General features: G+C 44.9%; 1 protein-coding gene across 5 annotated transcripts in view; it reads left to right on the forward strand.

Moving 5' to 3' along the window:
• LOC126476340 (uncharacterized) overlaps positions 1–17,081 on the forward strand; it is a 676,721-nt gene extending 659,640 nt beyond the window's left edge. For all 5 annotated transcript variants that reach the window (XM_050103534.1, XM_050103533.1, XM_050103535.1 and 2 more), the window contains one exon: positions 13,024–17,081. In XM_050103534.1, the coding sequence (XP_049959491.1) occupies positions 13,024–13,389 (366 nt within the window). In that variant the 3' untranslated portion in view covers positions 13,390–17,081. The remainder of the gene's footprint in view (positions 1–13,023) is intronic.
• Positions 17,082–17,434: the final 353 nt, after the last annotated feature.

Genomic DNA, 17,434 nt, shown 5'->3' on the forward strand with positions numbered 1-17,434 from the left:
TAAACTAAATGAAACTAACTTTGAAACTTCTTTATTAAATATTTTACTTAAACTGCTGAGTGAAATTGAATGCAAGTGAACATACTTTCTCTTTAGTTATTCTTATCACGTCAACACTGACCCACAATATTCTAGCGCGACGCAATCTGTCTGCTGAAAAAAAGGATAACCTGACTACAAAAAATTAATTCAAAAGAATGGCCCTGACGAAAAAGAAATCCTAACAATAACCTATACATTTCATTAAGCACAAAAATCTTCATTACGCGAAGTACTGCAGTACAGTCAATACTGCCAACTAAATAAAAGATTCTAACTACTAAAGCCACTAATTACTAATAGGCATGTGGTTAGCAAAGGAAAGATTTTGTTGCAAACCAAATAATGTATTTTTTACCCTAATAATGTGACATCCATTTCAGACACGAACATAAATCGTCATTGGCGTCTAGTACAAAGGTATACACTCACGAATAATATTCAATCTCCAAGTCGAACATGTACAGATCGTTAGCCTACGCTAACACTTCAGACCTCTACCCTCCATCAGTGCTAGCTTCTCACATTTAACATCCATCATTGCTGGCTATTCACCTCCAACAGCCCAGCAGTACTTGCATCACTGCTGGCGACTAACTTCCAACTGCCCACCATTACTGCCGTTTAACTTCCAACAACGAGTCCAACCAGCCACAGAGTCTCTTACAAAGAAAGCGCAGTCAGAGATCCAATGCAAAGCGCTACACAGTGCTACCAACACAGAAGCAGCCCACTTAGAACTTGTGCAGCCGGCCGGAGTGGCCGTGCGGTTCTAGGCGCTGCAGTTTGGAACCGAGCGACCGCTACGGTCGCAGGTTCGAATCCTGCCTCGGGCTTGGATGTGTGTCATGTCCTTACGTTAGTTAGGTTTAATTAGTTCTAACAAGGGGAGGCCGCCAATTGTGAAATTCAGATTCGATTCATACTGCGCATAATAAAAGCTCATGGCCAGAGGTGTAATGTGGCAAAGCACCAAGATGCACTTCTCAGCCGTTGTCGAGAAAATCGACAGTTAAAAGAAACCGTTGCGGTGAAATACTCTCTACGATTAGTAATTTTCTACAGCGTGGTGGTGCAGCGGTAAGCGCTCGGGTTCGTAATCCGAAGGTCGCCGGATCGAATCTCGCTCCATGCAAGTTTTTTTTAGTATTTGTTTTTTGCAATTCATATATATATATATATATATATATATATATATATATATATATATATATATATATATATAATTCCCGGCAATCAGTTGCAATAATGATGCATATAATAAGTTGTTGAAAGTTGTTTGTCGTGGAAAAACTGGCGACTTTGAACATCATTATGTTTTCCGCAAATAAAGTTGTATTTCACAAATGTTATTAATTGGCTTCATAATGTTAACCACGTACAGTTAACGGAAGACGTAGAAACGAATACGTATAGCGTAAGTCAAACGTTCGAATTAGAATAGAGACCCCACGAACACAAACTCGCTGTGGCAGGTATGAAATATAAACTCCGTTACTCGCTCGTTACACTTGAAGGACAGATGTTGAATGGGCCGAAACGAGCCGCCGCATAACAGCGTAGTTGCCTGCTAACTTCTAAAGAAGGTAGATGCGGTCCCTAGCGCAACTTATAACATCGTCGAAAATCAGTGCGGACGGGACAGCTTTGGTACACCCTGTTAAACAAGCGGAAAAATGGAGGCGGTACAATTGGAGAGCGATCCGCCTTCACCAATATGCATAACCAATTCATTAATAGTTTATATATAAGAATTGTAAAAAACTAATAATAAAAAAAATATTGCATGGCGCGAGATTCGATCCGGCGACCTTCGGATTACGAACCCCAGCGCTTACCGCTGCGCTATGACGCTGTAGAAAATCATTAATCGTAGAGAGTATTTCACCGCAACGGTTTCTTTTAACTGTCGATTTTCTCGACAACGGCTGAGAAGTGCATCTTGGTGCTTTGCCACATTACACCTCTGGGCATGAGCTTTTATTATGCGCAGTATGAATCGAATCTGAATTTCACAATTGGCGGCCTCCCCTTGTAAGTTCTAGGCGACTGATGACCTCAGAAGTTAAGTCGCATAGTGCTCAGAGCCATTTTTTTTAGAACTTGTGCTAAGAACAACACACACACTCATGCCTGAGGGAGGTGTCTAATCTCCGGCGGGAAGGGCCGCGCAATCCGTGACACAGAGCCTCAAACCGCGCAGCCACTCCGCGTGGCTACAGGGCAGCGATATGCACACAAGCAGGTGGCAGGAGTATCGCGTACAGAAGGTATAAAAGGGAACATTGGCGAATCTGTCATTTAGCTGCTTCAGGTGAAAAGGTTTCCAACGTGATTATGCCCGCACGATGGGAATTAACAGACTTTCAATGCGTGAATGGTGGTTGGAGCTAAACGCATGTGACACTACATCCCGGAAATCGTAAGGGAATTCAATATACCGAGATCCACAGTGTCAAGAGTGTCCCCAGAACACCAAATTTCAGACATTACCTCCCACCACAGACAACGCAGTGGCCGATGGCCTTCACTTAACGACCGAGAGCAGGGGCGTTGCGGAGAGTTGTCAGGGCTGAAAGACAAGCGACACTGGGTGAAATGACCGGAAAAATCAATGTGCGGTGTACGAAGAACGTATCCGTTAGGACAGTGTGGCGAAATCTGGCGTTAATTGGCTATGGCAGCAGACGGCCGATGCGAATGCCTTTTTTTTTTAAATTTATTTATGAACACAACATCGTTACAACAATACCTGAACAGATAAACGTAATTGTGAATAGCTGGTCAGTATTTCACATAGTCGAAATCCTTTAAGAACAGAAACAAGTACAACTGAAATGTGTGACAAGCTATGCACAGAGAGCTTTTAGTAACAATTCGAAAAAAAAAATTCAGTATGAGTTGTGAAATGTAAACAAAAATTGAAATAAGTGTATAGTGTAAGAAACTAAAAGAAAATGGAAGACTCTAATGAGGAAAGAGAAACAAAATGGATACTTCTAGCGAAAGTATTCACTGTAAGTGAAACGTCCTCTGATAACCGTACGATATCGCAACGGATAAAGTGTTGGCAAAATGTTCGCGGTACTGCGGTGAACGTTGAAATCGTTGATGACATTCCCACAGGTAGGCCATGTACAGCATGGCGTCACTGATTTGTAACTCAAAAATGGCGTAAGCAGTTTGTCACAGTAGCCAGGCCACGGCGTTGCACTTCGTTTCTGGATGCAGTTTAAGGTCAGGAAGGATAATCCACATTGGTTTGGTAACAGCACATCGCCCGCAGCGCTTCTCCTGGGTTCCTGACCGTATCAGTTGGACTACTGACGACTGGGAAACCGTGGCCTGGCCACATGACGCCCGATTTCAGTTGGTAAGAGCTGACGGTAGGGTTCGAGTGTGGCGCTGACACCACGAAGCCGTGGGCCCAAGTTGCCAACAAGACACTGTGCAGGCTGATGGTGACTTCGTAATGGTGTGGCCTGTGTTTACATGGAATTGGCTGGTTCTTCTAGTCCAACTGAACCGATCACTGACTGTAAATGGTTATTTCGGCTACTTGGAGGGCACTTGCAGCCAAACAACCGCGGAATTTTCGTGGACGACAGTGCGTAATGCCATCGAGCCACAACTGTTCCCGGCTGGTTTTAAGAAAGTTCTGGACATTTCGAGCGGATGATTTGTCCAGCCATATCGCCCGAGTATTGGAGGGCAGCGTGGAGGGTAAAAATCGTAGAGGAAGACCAAGAGATGAATACACTAAGCAGATTCAGAAGGATGTAGGCTGCAGTAGGTACTGGGAGATGAAGAAGCTTGCACAGGATAGAGTAGCATGGAGAGCTGCATCAAACCAGTCTCAGGACTGAAGACCACAACAACAACAAATCGCCCGACGTGAATCCCATCGAACATTTATGGGACATAATCGAGATATCAGTTGGTGCCTACACTCCTGCACTGCCAAGACTTTCGCAAATATGGACAGCTGTAGAGGCAGCATGGCTCACTATTTCTCACATCGACTTGTTGAGTCCATGCCACGCCGAGATGCCGCACTGCGTCGGGCAAAAAAAGAGGTCCGACATGATATTAGAAGGTATCGCATGTCTTTTGTCACCTCAGCGTAAGTTATAAAATTGTTTAAAAATGCCATCCTCATCTGTAAGATGTTGTTCTTGGTATCTCATTCAAACAATGGAAATTCTGCGTGAAATAAACACCATACAATTAATTTTCTAGACGTTTACAAGTAGTACATTTTAGAAATCTGGTTTCCTAATTGTACCAGTGGGTTCATAAACTGTGCCATGTTTATAAACTGCTCTTGAACTTGAAAATATGTGCTACTCTAAGTTCAAGGAAACGTTCCATGTTTCAGTTCTTACATACCTATTTGCAACTATTACAATGTATATTTTTCACATGTCACCCCACAATTGCACACTTTCCACAAATCTACATTCTGCATTTCATGCACCTGATCATTTGTTCCATTCGACCTCCCTCGCATAACTCGCAGTAATATTCCTCTTTGTTACGAATGAGTTTCTGTGGTGGCTCCTCCGCAGTCTCCAAGCCGCGAGGAGTGGACGCGCGGTTTGAGGCGCCATGCCACGGATTGCGCGGCCCCTCCCGCCGGAGGTCCGAGTCCTGCCTCGAGCTTGGGTGTGGGAGTTGTTCTTAGCGTAAGTTAGTTTAGGTAGTTTGGTCCCTTAGGAATTCACACAGGCGCAGTCTCCAAAACACTATGTTTTCACATACACTCCTGGAAATTGAAATAAGAACACCGTGAATTCATTGTCCCAGGAAGGGGAAACTTTATTGACACATTCCTGGGGTCAGATACATCACATGATCACACTGACAGAACCACAGGCACATAGACACAGGCAACAGAGCATGCACAATGTCGGCACTAGTACAGTGTATATCCACCTTTCGCAGCAATGCAGGCTGCTGTTCTCCCATGGAGACGATCTAGAGATGCTGGATGTAGTCCTGTGGAACGGCTTGCCATGCCATTTCCACCTGGCGCCTCAGTTGGACCAGCGTTCGTGCTGGATGTGCAGACCGCGTGAGACGACGCTTCATCCAGTCCCAAACATGCTCAATGGGGGACAGATCCGGAGATCTTGCTGGCCAGGGTAGTTGACTTACACCTTCTAGAGCACGTTGGGTGGCACGGGATACATACGGACGTGCATTGTCCTGTTGGAACAGCAAGTTCCCTTGCCGGTCTAGGAATGGTAGAACGATGGGTTCGATGACGGTTTGGATGTACCGTGCACTATTCAGTGTCCCCTCGACGATCACCAGTGGTGTACGGCCAGTGTAGGAGATCGCTCCCCACACCATGATGCCGGGTGTTGGCCCTGTGTGCCTCGGTCGTATGCAGTCCTGATTGTGGCGCTCACCTGCACGGCGCCAAACACGCATACGACCATCATTGGCACCAAGGCAGAAGCGACTCTCATCGCTGAAGACGACACGTCTCCATTCGTCCCTCCATTCACGCCTGTCGCGACACCACTGGAGGCGGGCTGCACGATGTTGGGGCGTGAGCGGAAGACGGCCTAACGGTGTGCGGGACCGTAGCCCAGCTTCATGGAGACGGTTGCGAATGGTCCTCGCCGATACCCCAGGAGCAACAGTGTCCCTAATTTGCTGGGAAGTGGCGGTGCGGTCCCCTACGGCACTGCGTAGGATCCTACGGTCTTGGCGTGCATCCGTGCGTCGCTGCGGTCCGGTCCCAGGTCGACGGGCACGTGCACCTTCCGCCGACCACTGGCGACAACATCGATGTACTGTGGAGACCTCACGCCCCACGTGTTGAGCAATTCGGCGGTACGTCCACCCGGCCTCCCGCATGCCCACTATACGCCCTCGCTCAAAGTCCGTCAACTGCACATACGGTTCACGTCCACGCTGTCGCGGCATGCTACCAGTGTTAAAGACTGCGATGGAGCTCCGTATGCCACGGCAAACTGGCTGACACTGACGGCGGCGGTGCACAAATGCTGCGCAGCTAGCGCCATTCGACGGCCAACACCGCGGTTCCTGGTGTGTCCGCTGTGCCGTGCGTGTTATCATTGCTTGTACAGCCCTCTCGCAGTGTCCGGAGCAAGTATGGTGGGTCTGACACACCGGTGTCAATGTGTTCTTTTTTCCATTTCCAGGAGTGTATTTCTTCTCCTTTGCTTCGTTTTACTTTTTTTGCGTAGGCTACTGGTCAACTCGCAGGCTCCTTGGTTGGACGTTGAAGTTCTGCTTGGAACTCGGATGTGCTGATATTTCTTGGATGGACATCTTCCGCCGACTTTTTGCCCGCCATAGCACGTTCTGCATTATGTGGTACAGGGTTTCTTTCTGCAAAGTCGAACGGAGGTTTTCTTATGTCCGCATCCATAAACAGAACATCATGTCTTCAAATGTTTATTAACTCATAAACAAAACATTACTTTGCCACTTATAACAGTAATTCTTTTCGCCACGTACACAAAAAATTAGGAGAAAACTACAACAAAATCAACGTTGTCTTCACACGATTTATTTCTAAATGCACAGAACTTATGGTTGACAATCTGGCTCCAGGAAGCTTGTAGTTTGCGCCGAACACCCTAAATATCGGATGGTGCAAGAGGTACGAATTTAATGGTAGTAGTACGAATTAAGAGACGGTATAACATAGGCAATTCTTCCATACTCTGGACAAACAATTAGTCATCCCAGAAGATATATCGATAATACCGGATAACACCGTATCTAGCTATGATAATGGCCTCAACTAGGCGAGGAAGACAGTTCACAAATTACTTCAGGTATACTATATCCAATTGAAGCAACGCGTACACTATCTGTTCAAAAGTAACCGGACACCAATAGTGGACGTTTATGGGGGCTTGAACTCTGCTGGGGACACTTTCGATGACGTGTCTTAGTGTCTCAGCAGCCAAAACCAGAGAAGGTGATAATGTTGGACGTTTTGGGTTCTGGAACGAAGGTGTTCCATTGGGTTCATATCGGGAGTGTGGGCAGATCAGTCCATTTCAGGAAAGTTATTGTCTTAATCAGTCATCGTCTCCCAACTGTTCCGCTGCTGTACGGGGAACACAATGATTTAAAATGTGTTCATATCCTTCTGCATTTACCGTTTTCTTATGCGCAATAAGAGAGTCAAACTCTAACAGTGGACCCCCCCCCCCCCCCCCCCTTACCGTAACACCACCTCATCTGTACTTCACTGTTGGCACTTCACATGATGGCACGTAACATTCTCCAAGCATTCGCAAAACCAAAACCCTCCCGGGGGATTGCTACAGAGTATAGCGTGATTCATTACTCCAAATAACTCATTTTGAGTCATACATTGCTCAGTGGCGTCACTCTGTCCGCCACCTCAATCGTCGCTTAGACTCGCCTACAGAAATGTGTGGCTTTTGAGGAGCTGTTCGGCCATTGCACCCTATTCTTTTTAAATCCCTAAGCACAGCCACCGTGCTATCTGGAGTGCTGGTAGTACTTTGGAGCTCACGAGTGATTCCTTCCGCTGACTCCACGTGACTTTTTACAACCACCTTCCCCAATGCCCAAAGGCTCGTCTCGGTTTAGCTGTGGTAGTTCCTTCTCGTTTCCTCTTCACAGTCACATCACCAACAGTAGAATAGGGCAGCTTTAGAAGGGCCTGAAGTGTTCCTGATGGGGATCTGCTGAACGATCAACTCTACTGTTAGTGTTTCTCTACTGACAACACCGTACTCCCTGCCTTCTTTTATACTGGCGGGTGCGCAGGTGGCATCTATTGGTCAGTTCAGCATAGATACAGCAAACGATTACATTCAAGGTTGAAAATTTACAGACGGCGGCGCACTAAGCCGCACAGTTTTCGCCATTCCCCCTCCCCCCCCCCCCCCCCCCACAAAAAAATAAAATAAAATAAAAAAATAAAAAATAAGAAGAAACACGTTCACGATAATCTTCGCTACTTTCCTTGTCAACGTCAGACCTTCACTTCCTCGCTTCCAAACGCTGGAAGCTCTAGGCTTCGCTCACACGACGCCTTGTATAATGACTTTTCAGCATCAGCAACAACAACAGTGACGCTTTCACTTCTGCAGCTCTATCTTCATTGTCGCAACACATCTCGCCGCCGCCAACGACTTCATTAGACGGGGTTAATAGTTCACCTTCACTGTTCATGTTACCACAACTACTACTGCTGCTACTACCACTGAGCGAATAGCTTTAGAAAAACGTTCGCCAAATATTTTAATTTGAAAGGCATCTTCCTTCCTTTCATTCAATAGTTCGTTTCCAATTTTTGCTCCATTCAGCTTCTTCAAAAATTCAAATGGTTCTGAGCACTATGGGACTTAACATCTGAGGTCATCAGTCCCCTAGACTTAGAACTATTTAAAACTAACTAACCTAAGGACATGACACACATCCATGCACGAGGCAGGATTTGAACCTGCGACCGTAGCAATAGGGCGCTTCCGGACTGAAGGGTCTAGAACCGCTCGCCCACAACGGCCGGCTGCTTCTTCATGTTTCTGATCGTGCTGGAAACATGACTTTAATTAAAAAATCAAAGCTAACACGTACCGTGATAAATGATAACCAAAAGAACATGAACTCGTAGATCGTGGACACTATCAGGTGACAGTCGATCGTGATCGTAAACAAACGAGACCTTAAACTGTCCGAGGGGTGAGATGCGGACCGGGGAAGAAGCAGCGCCTCCCTTTCGCGGGCTGGCAGTGACAGCCTGTGTCCGTGATCTGTTGAGGCCGTCAGGTTTTGTGAGCGTCGTACTAGAACCCTGTCATGGGCCAGGATTAGATCCGCTCTTTGCACAATAAGAAAACACCGAGCGTCTCACAACACAAAGCAAAACACAGCGCAGTACACAAAGCATTCGGAAAGTGCAGTAGTGCAATTGTTGGCCGAGGTTTGCGGGATCGTAAACGTGTTAGTTCAGGCCCAACCTCCATCGGTACCTTACGCAAGCATAGTTCAAAACAGTCTCACCTAAACAACTACGTTATAGTGCCTCTGTAATACACGACTCGATGCGAAACACAGCTAAGAGTTGCGACAAGCGACGTTAACAATCGCCCTCCAACGGAACATTTCCAAGTGTCAATAAACGATCTTGATGACACTTGGCAGGTGTGTAGAGGGGCCAAAATAGTCCAATACGTATTTTTTTGTTCGTGCCCAGGTTCACTTTTAAGGGGTACAACGCACCCAGATAGGTAATGTGGGATTCAGATTATACACTACCACATGCCACGATCACTTGTTTTGCGCTGGTAACCTCGCCCTTCTTCGATAGTTCGCAGAACGTGCTCTTCCTGGTCAGGCGTACGAGCAACGCGTGGTCTTCCTCGGCTATTGTATTGTATTGTGTGTTAACCGGGGACCTAGAAACGATGCAGAGGCTCCGTTCCCGCCGCAGCAGCAGTGGTTCACAACCCCACGACGACTACCGCAGGTGTTGTGTGATGTCCTTAGGTTAGTTAGGTTTAAGTAGTTCTAAGTTCTAGGGGACTGATGACCGTAGATGTTAAGTCCCATAATGCTCAGAGCCATTTGAACCATTTGGACTACCGCAGTCCACTTCACCCCTCTGCCGCCCCACACCGAACCACTCTTTCAGGGTTATTGTGCGGTTCGGCACCCGGTGCCCCCCCCCCCCCCCCCCCCTCAGGGAACGTCTCACACCAGACGAGTGTAACCCCTATGTTTGCGTGGCGGAGTAATGGTGGTGTATGCGTACGTGGAGTACTTCTTTGCGCAGCAATCGCCGACATAGTGTAGCTGAGGCGGAATAAGGGGAACCAGCCCGCATTCGCCGAGGCAGATAGAAAATCGCCTAAAAACCATCCACAGGCTGGTCGGTTCACCGAACCTCGGCACTAGTCCGCCGGGCGGATTTGTGCCGGGGACCAGGCGCTCCTTCCCATGCGGAAAGCCGTGCGCTAGACCGCTCGGCTAACCTGTCAGGCTCTTCCTCGGGTATAGTCTGTGGTTCCAGGGATCCCGTATCAGCAATGTGACGATACACAGCAGCAAAAGTTGGACGGATCACCTGTCCTCGGTCTGCAAACGCCGTCTGATACAACCGCGCAGCTTCGTGTCCATTGCAGTTCGCGTGGCCATATACACCGAAGAGAAAAAGAAACTGGTACACTTGCCTAATATCGTGTAGGGTCTCCGGAGACACCCAGAAGTGCCGCAACACGACGTGACATGAACTCTTCTAATTTCTGAGTAGTGTTGGAGGGAATTGACACCATGAATCATGCAGGGTTGTCCATAAATCAGTAAGAGTGCGGGGTGGTGGAGATCTCTTCTGAACAACACGTTGCAAGGCAACCCAGATGTCCTCAATAACGTTCATGTCTGAGGAGCTTGGTAGCCAGCGGAAGTGTTTAAACTCAGAAGAGTGTTCCTGGAGACACTCTGTAGCAGTTCTGGTCGTGTGGGGTATCGCATCGTCCTGCTGGAATTGCCCAAGCTCGTCAGAATGCACAATGGACATTAATGGATGCAGGTGATCAGACAGGTTGCTTACGTACGTGTCACCTACCAGAGTCGTATCTAGACGTAGCACTCCAAATGGACACGCCCCCACACCATTACAGAGCCTCCACCAGCTTGAACAGTCCCCTGCTGACATGCAGGGTCCATGGATTCATGAGGTTGTCTCCATACGCGTACACGTCCATCCGCTTGATAAAATCTGAAACGAGACTCGTCCGACCAGGCAACATGTTTCTAGTCATCAACAGCGCAATGTCGATGTTGATGGGCCCAGGCGCGGCGTAAGGCTTTGTGTCGTCCAGTCGTCAAGTAGTCGTCAAGGGTACAAGAGTGGGCCTTCGGCTCCGAGAGCCTTTATCGATGATGTTTCGTTGAATAATTCGCTCGCTGACACTTGTTGATGACCCAGAACTGAAATCTGCAGCAATTTGCGGAAGAGTTGCCTTCTGTCGCGTTGAACGATTCTCTCCAGTCATCGTTGGTCCCGTTCTTGCAGGCTTTTACGGCCGCGGCGATGTCGGAGATTTGATGTTTTACCGCATTCCTGATATTCACGGCACACTCGTGAATTGGTCGTTCGGCAAAATCCCCCACTCCATCGCTACCTCGGAGACGCTGTGTCCCATCACTCGTGCGCCGACTATAACACCACGTTCAGACTCACTTAAATCTTGATAACCTGCCACTGTAACAGCCGTAACCGATCTAACAACGCCGCCAGGCGCTTGTTGTCTTTAAATGCGAACATTGTTGTCTTATAGAGGCGTTGCCGACTGCAGCGCCGTCTGCCTGTTTACATATCTCCGTATTTAAATATGCATCCCTATACCAGTTTCTTTGGCGTTTCGGTGTATAAAAATCATGTCAGCCTGTTCACAAAATGAATATCCCGCCATTTTGAACGGAGCACTCTCAGTGAACTCGCTACCTGTAGTACAAGTACACAACGGACACGTTAAAGACAGACGACGGACAGTTGTAAACAAGTCTTCCTGGTAACAGGCCGCCATCCAGAACACAAGATAAGTGAAGTGGTTGCGTTGTACCTGGAAAGCCGTTAAATGTCAACTTTCATTAGTTACTAAGAAAGGAATTATTTTCGGACATACATTATTTATATGAATTTTTTCCTTGTTTTGGGGTAATGAACGTGTTTCCAAAGTTTGTAAAAGCATTTTTCAAACACCCTGTACATTCTCCACAAACCACTGAACAAAGCGTTGGCAACTGAGCTACATCTTCAGAAATGTAAGACAATGCCGTTTATAAACAGAAAGAACTCTATAGCATCCGATTACAAAACAAATAATGAAGCGATATGGAATGGGGCATTAACATATAGTACAATAAGTGATAGGGAAGGAGTAAGTTATAGTAATACCGTATTACTGATTTTCCATGCTGTTCCGTGTCGTGCAAGTGAAAGATTGTCTTCTGCATTCCTTTGTACGCACACTAATAGCCCTCATCTTACTTTCGTGGTCCCCAAGTGAAATTTACGATTATGGCAGCATAATGGTGGCACAGTCTTCTTCAAATAGTAGAGAGGTTCTCCAAATTTACCCAACATGGCTTCGTGAGAACTGCGTCGCATTCCTTCCGAATGTTCCCACTAAAATTCCCCCAGCATTTATATTACACTTTCGTATGGGCCACACCGACTTGTCGCCACCCTAGAAGCGTTACTCTTGAACTTGGTTCGACGCATGTTGTCACGCCTACTTGTTAGGCAATCTGAAAACGGGAACAATTACCCTACAATGGGTGGCACTATGCTCTAGTATATGATTTCCTTTACAAATGGGAAGAACTTCCCAGAACCTATCCCTTCGCGTTCCCTGTCACTTATTGTACTGTATGTCAATGCCCTGTTCCATATCGCTTACCGAGCGAGTTGGCGCAGTGGTTCGCACACTGGACTCGCATTCGGGAGGACGACGGTTCAATCCCGCGTCCGGCCATCCTGATTTAGGTTTTCCGTGATTTCCCTAAATCGCTCCAGGCAAATGCTGGGATGGTTCCTCTGAAAGGGCACGGCCGACTTCCTTCCCTAATCCGATGAGACCGATGACCTCGCTGTTTGGTCTCTTCCCCCAAAAAACCCAACCAACCAACCATATCGCTTCATTATTTCTTTTGTAATCGGATACTATAGAGTTCTTTCCGTTTATAAAAGGCATTATGTAACATTTCTGAAAATGTAGCACAGTTGCCAATATCTACACATTTTTGCAATTTCATCAGTATCTTACTGGCTATTTATAAGTATTATTTATAAATATTTTTATAAAGAAATAATAATTATATTTTGTTTATAATAAATTATAAATAAATAATACGTATTTTTTAATACGTTACTGGGGTCACTGTTAACAAAATGCTGCAGCCAGGTGCTCTACGGTCGAAAAATAAATGAGCCTTCCCTTTCGCTATCCGTAGGACCCGAACGAGTTCCGCGTGGAGGACATCTCGCCCGAACAGCTGAAGGCCGAGATCAACATCCAGAGCTTGAGCTTCGGCGCCCCGCAGAAGCGGCCCGGGAAGAAGGCCGCCGCAGAGCCCAACTTCCTGGACATGCTGCGCGCCGGCAGCGCCCCTGGCGGCCGCGTCGTCAACGACGACGAGGACTCCGGCCACGGCTCGCCGACGCGCGAGTCACCTGGCGGGCGGCTGGCGGACTGCGGCTACGCGGATGACGACGACGATGACGTCGGCGAGGGCTACGAGCCGGAGCCCGAGCCTGAGGCGGCGAAGAAGACGAGCTTCTGGCGGCGGTTCACCATGAAGGGCCGCAACAAGCGGTGAGCGGCGAGCGGCCGCCCCTCGCCCCCACTCGAGTCCTTTCCGCGCACGCTCTCGAAGCACGGGCCTGGATGCCGGAGTACGCGTGCCTCCATCCCAGACTTCCAATTCTTCCAGATGCCGTCCAGGAGGCGCGTAGTTTTATAAATAAAACTAATTTTTCACAAAATTTGTTTCATTTTATTGCGTTCCCTTAAAAACCAATTTTAACAAACAAAAATTCCATTGGTAGTTCATAAATATCACTTTTAACAGTAACACCCATTCCAACTGAACCCAGGGCCAGCGATATTAGACCTACAATGAACTTAATTTGTACTAGTACTGCACATATCTTTCTCCTGAAGGCGCGAGGAAAAAACTGAATTACGAAATTTTGACAGGTTTTCCTCTGGATATCCATCACTTGCTTCTTGTAAAAATTTGGGAATTAGAAACTAGAAATAATTTTCCGTTATTTTGTTGAGCACTGTATCAAACCAGATTTGTTTAATGTCGTACGCCTCTTCATCGACGACAAAGTAAAGGTAACGAATTACCTCACCTGATGACCCATGATTTAGCGCTGAAAAGTCTTTCATAGCAGCTCCTGTGGCTCTGCAGGTGGAGAACGATTCATGAATAGCAGTCAAAGGTTTGTGAACAAAAGTTCTGAAAATGTGTCATTCCATGACCTGCTCGAGTTTAAACAAATCTTGTTTTGTGACTACATTTTATACATCTTATAGTAGTGTATACTTCTGAACTACATGTTCAAAGTTGGTAATTCCACACCGATGGTGCTGGAATCAAATACAAGGCATTCTGCCTATTCCTCCAGTCCCAGGATCCCCCCCATGAAATACCAAATAATTTCATTTTGGCATCATTGATGACTAAGGTATTTGGGGTATCCACTGCCCGCACCCACCCCCACCTCTTAAAAAAGAAACCCAGTCTTACCCCTTTCTCCTAAATAAACATACCTAAATGCTGTATAACACAACAATTATAATGTATTCAATAACAAGAATGAACACAGGGTCTGAGCTGTAGAGGGATGGAGAAGGGAAAGGGGAGAGGGGTGGAAGGCAGCTCATGTTAGTTTTCTGATGCACAAAGTACATTTGCTACCAGTCAATATCCATTACATGTTCTTTCTTTCTTTCTTTCTTTCTTTCTTTCTTTCTTTAACCTGCACTGGACTGATATGTCTGTGTGTTTGTTTGGGCAAGATACATATTCAATTGATGAAAATCTCTTTCTGGGAGTGTAGCTGCCCTCCCTTGCCCAAAGTTCCTATAGTAACAAGTTTTTAGATATACTTATACAAAAAGAGGAACAGGAGGACAATAAAAAGTTAATAACTTGTCAGAATTAAGAAGGGAGGTAATAGGAGGAAATGTCCATATGCCACCTCACCTTACATGTACGTCATCATCTGGTTTTTCGTAGCTGTTCACAAGGGGTACAGAAGGGGGCACTTGCATCTCACTCCCTGGAATCTAGAGTACAGACTTTTTATTCATTGTAGAAACCTCCGAGTGAGTGGATAACCATAAATTGTTAGTGGTATGATGAATCATTTGTCCCACCTATAGAATTTAGTTCTTCTTGCATAACATGTCTTGAAACTGACCAACTTATTTATGTCATAAATGGGCAGGCGAGTTCAGAGCCTCCCTGCCCTACACCCCCCCCCCCCAACCCGCCCCCTCTCTCCCTTCCCCATAGAAGTTTCTGCAGATGCACTTGGGAATAATGGTTTCTGTTAGGGTGATGTGACATAGCGGCAATGTCAAGCAGTGTCACAAGAGTAATGCTTTTATATTATGCTGGGCAAGAGCCACAAATGCTAATATGGAGAAAACTCAATTTGTTAAAATGTTAAAGATTTCAACCTAAAACTAAGCACGTTCTCCCCTTCCCAATTTTGGCAGCTGCCTAGTTCATGAAGAAGGCTGAGCTGACAGTGGTTGCATGTGATCTGGGAACTACTATTAGCTGCATGCTCTGCGACCTTAACTCCAAAATACCACAATAAAGATAAAAAGTCAGTCATCAGCTGCAAAAGAAAACCTTCATTTGGTCAATTGAAACAAATGAAGATTATCTTGTGCAGCTGATGACTGACTTTTTCTCTTTGTTGAAATATTCTGCAGTTATGAACAAAATTCAAAGTACCTTCTTTTCCATAAATTATTTTTATATATGGTGACAGGAAATTCTTTTAAGAAGCAATATCTATCCAATTTCAGTCGTTTATGATCTAGAAACTGCAACCACCGAGGCTTTGTGTATATGTATACCAGTATAGAGAATGACATTATTCTTCGTTGTCTGTCAATAATATCATGACAGTTGATCATTGAATCATACCCAGAACATGGGCTGTTAACACAATTTAAGATATCTTTATAAGATGTACATACAGATTACATAATTTTGAACATCAATGGCTAGGAGATGGGATAAAAACTGAGAAAACAGGAGCTTGGGCTCCTTTCTAGTGAAAAAAAAATATTCTTTACCTGTTCTCAAATCAAGTTCATAAAGAAATGCAAGCAGTGCTATAATCATGGTACATATCTTTCAAGATGGGGGAAAAAATCACTCAGGGAAGCACACGCTCTGGTGTTTCCAAAAAAATAAAAATCTTGCCAACTGCAGTTAGCAGATAAACATCCAGACCTTTGCTTCAGGCTGTGCAATAGTAATTACATCTACTTTATGTGTTTTTCTTTAGCATTATACAAGAGAAAACCACAAAGAGGACTCTTTGTAAAATAATAGCCGCTGTGATATATATAAAATTCCTTTTCCATTGTTAAGATAATATAGATTTTGTTGGTTAAAATTATGTAGCTAGTCAATGGGAATTGAGGCTAATTTACTTGAAATGTGTCTTGCACATTTTGCTTACATAATGATGAGGGCTGCAAAAAAAAATAGTTATGTATCATATTTAACTTTTAATTAGTGCAATGTCAATGAATGCTTTGTAGTGATTTGGTGTGTTGGGTACCTCCTAATTTTATTATTTGTTTAATAATGTTCCTATAAATTCAGCGCTGATGATGAATTAGCAATGTGCAAGAGAGCAATAGTTAACCACTGATATGATTTCAGCATTCAAGACTGTTATTTGCATGAGAGTGATTAACAAAACTGAAGGTGTTAATGTTTTGCATTGTATGTCTAGAAGTTGTCTTTGTTTGACATGAGTCCTAAGTGATACGATTGGCAGCGGGTGACTAGCTGTATGATTTGACTGCACATCTGTGTACTAAATAATCAGTGCAAGTGAAATGTAAGTGAGCAAAGACTTTTAAGTTTTAATGTAAGAGATAGTGTCAGTGAAATAACTGTGTGTAACTTATGTGCTAAATGAAGTGGAAGATAAGCAGAAATATTTGCAGAATGTCTTTTAATACTGTGGTTCCAACTTAAACATAAAGCCAATGTGACTTGTAAAGATAGTTAACATATTTTATTTAGTATAATGTAATGACCACCTGCAACATGTAGTTACATGTTTTTAAATGTAAGGAATCAGATTCTCAAAGTAAAGACTTTAGTATTAAGGTCTAGATTCCTCAGATAATTAGAAATCGGATTTTCAGTAATGAAATGGTCATTTTTATAAAAGATAGTAAGAAATAACAGTTGCTGTATTTTACAGGAATGATGCAATAAAATCATGTTTTGAAAACTTACTTAGTGCTGCATTCTTTCATTTAAAAATTTAGATGTTGTGAATTCCTTAAGGACTGCACTCTCAGCATAGAACAGAAGACAATCTAACCACCATGTTGGGACCAAGTATGATAGTTCCCCAGAATGCAACATCAAGTTATTGGTAAAGAATAATTACATTCTCACCAAAACTAGAAAAGAAGAGAACAGAATAAAAAGTAATGGGATGCTTAATATGAGGCAACATTGTGAGTGTTGAGTGACTGCTAAAACTTTTTCAGTATAAAACTGTCAACCAAAATACTGTGCTGATATCTTCAGTCATTTATATTTTCACATGAAATAATCAAACAAGAGAAAATCCAGGATGGAA

The sequence above is a fragment of the Schistocerca serialis genome, chromosome 1 (genome assembly GCF_023864345.2).
Source record: "Schistocerca serialis cubense isolate TAMUIC-IGC-003099 chromosome 1, iqSchSeri2.2, whole genome shotgun sequence".
NCBI lineage: Eukaryota > Metazoa > Arthropoda > Insecta > Orthoptera > Acrididae > Schistocerca > Schistocerca serialis.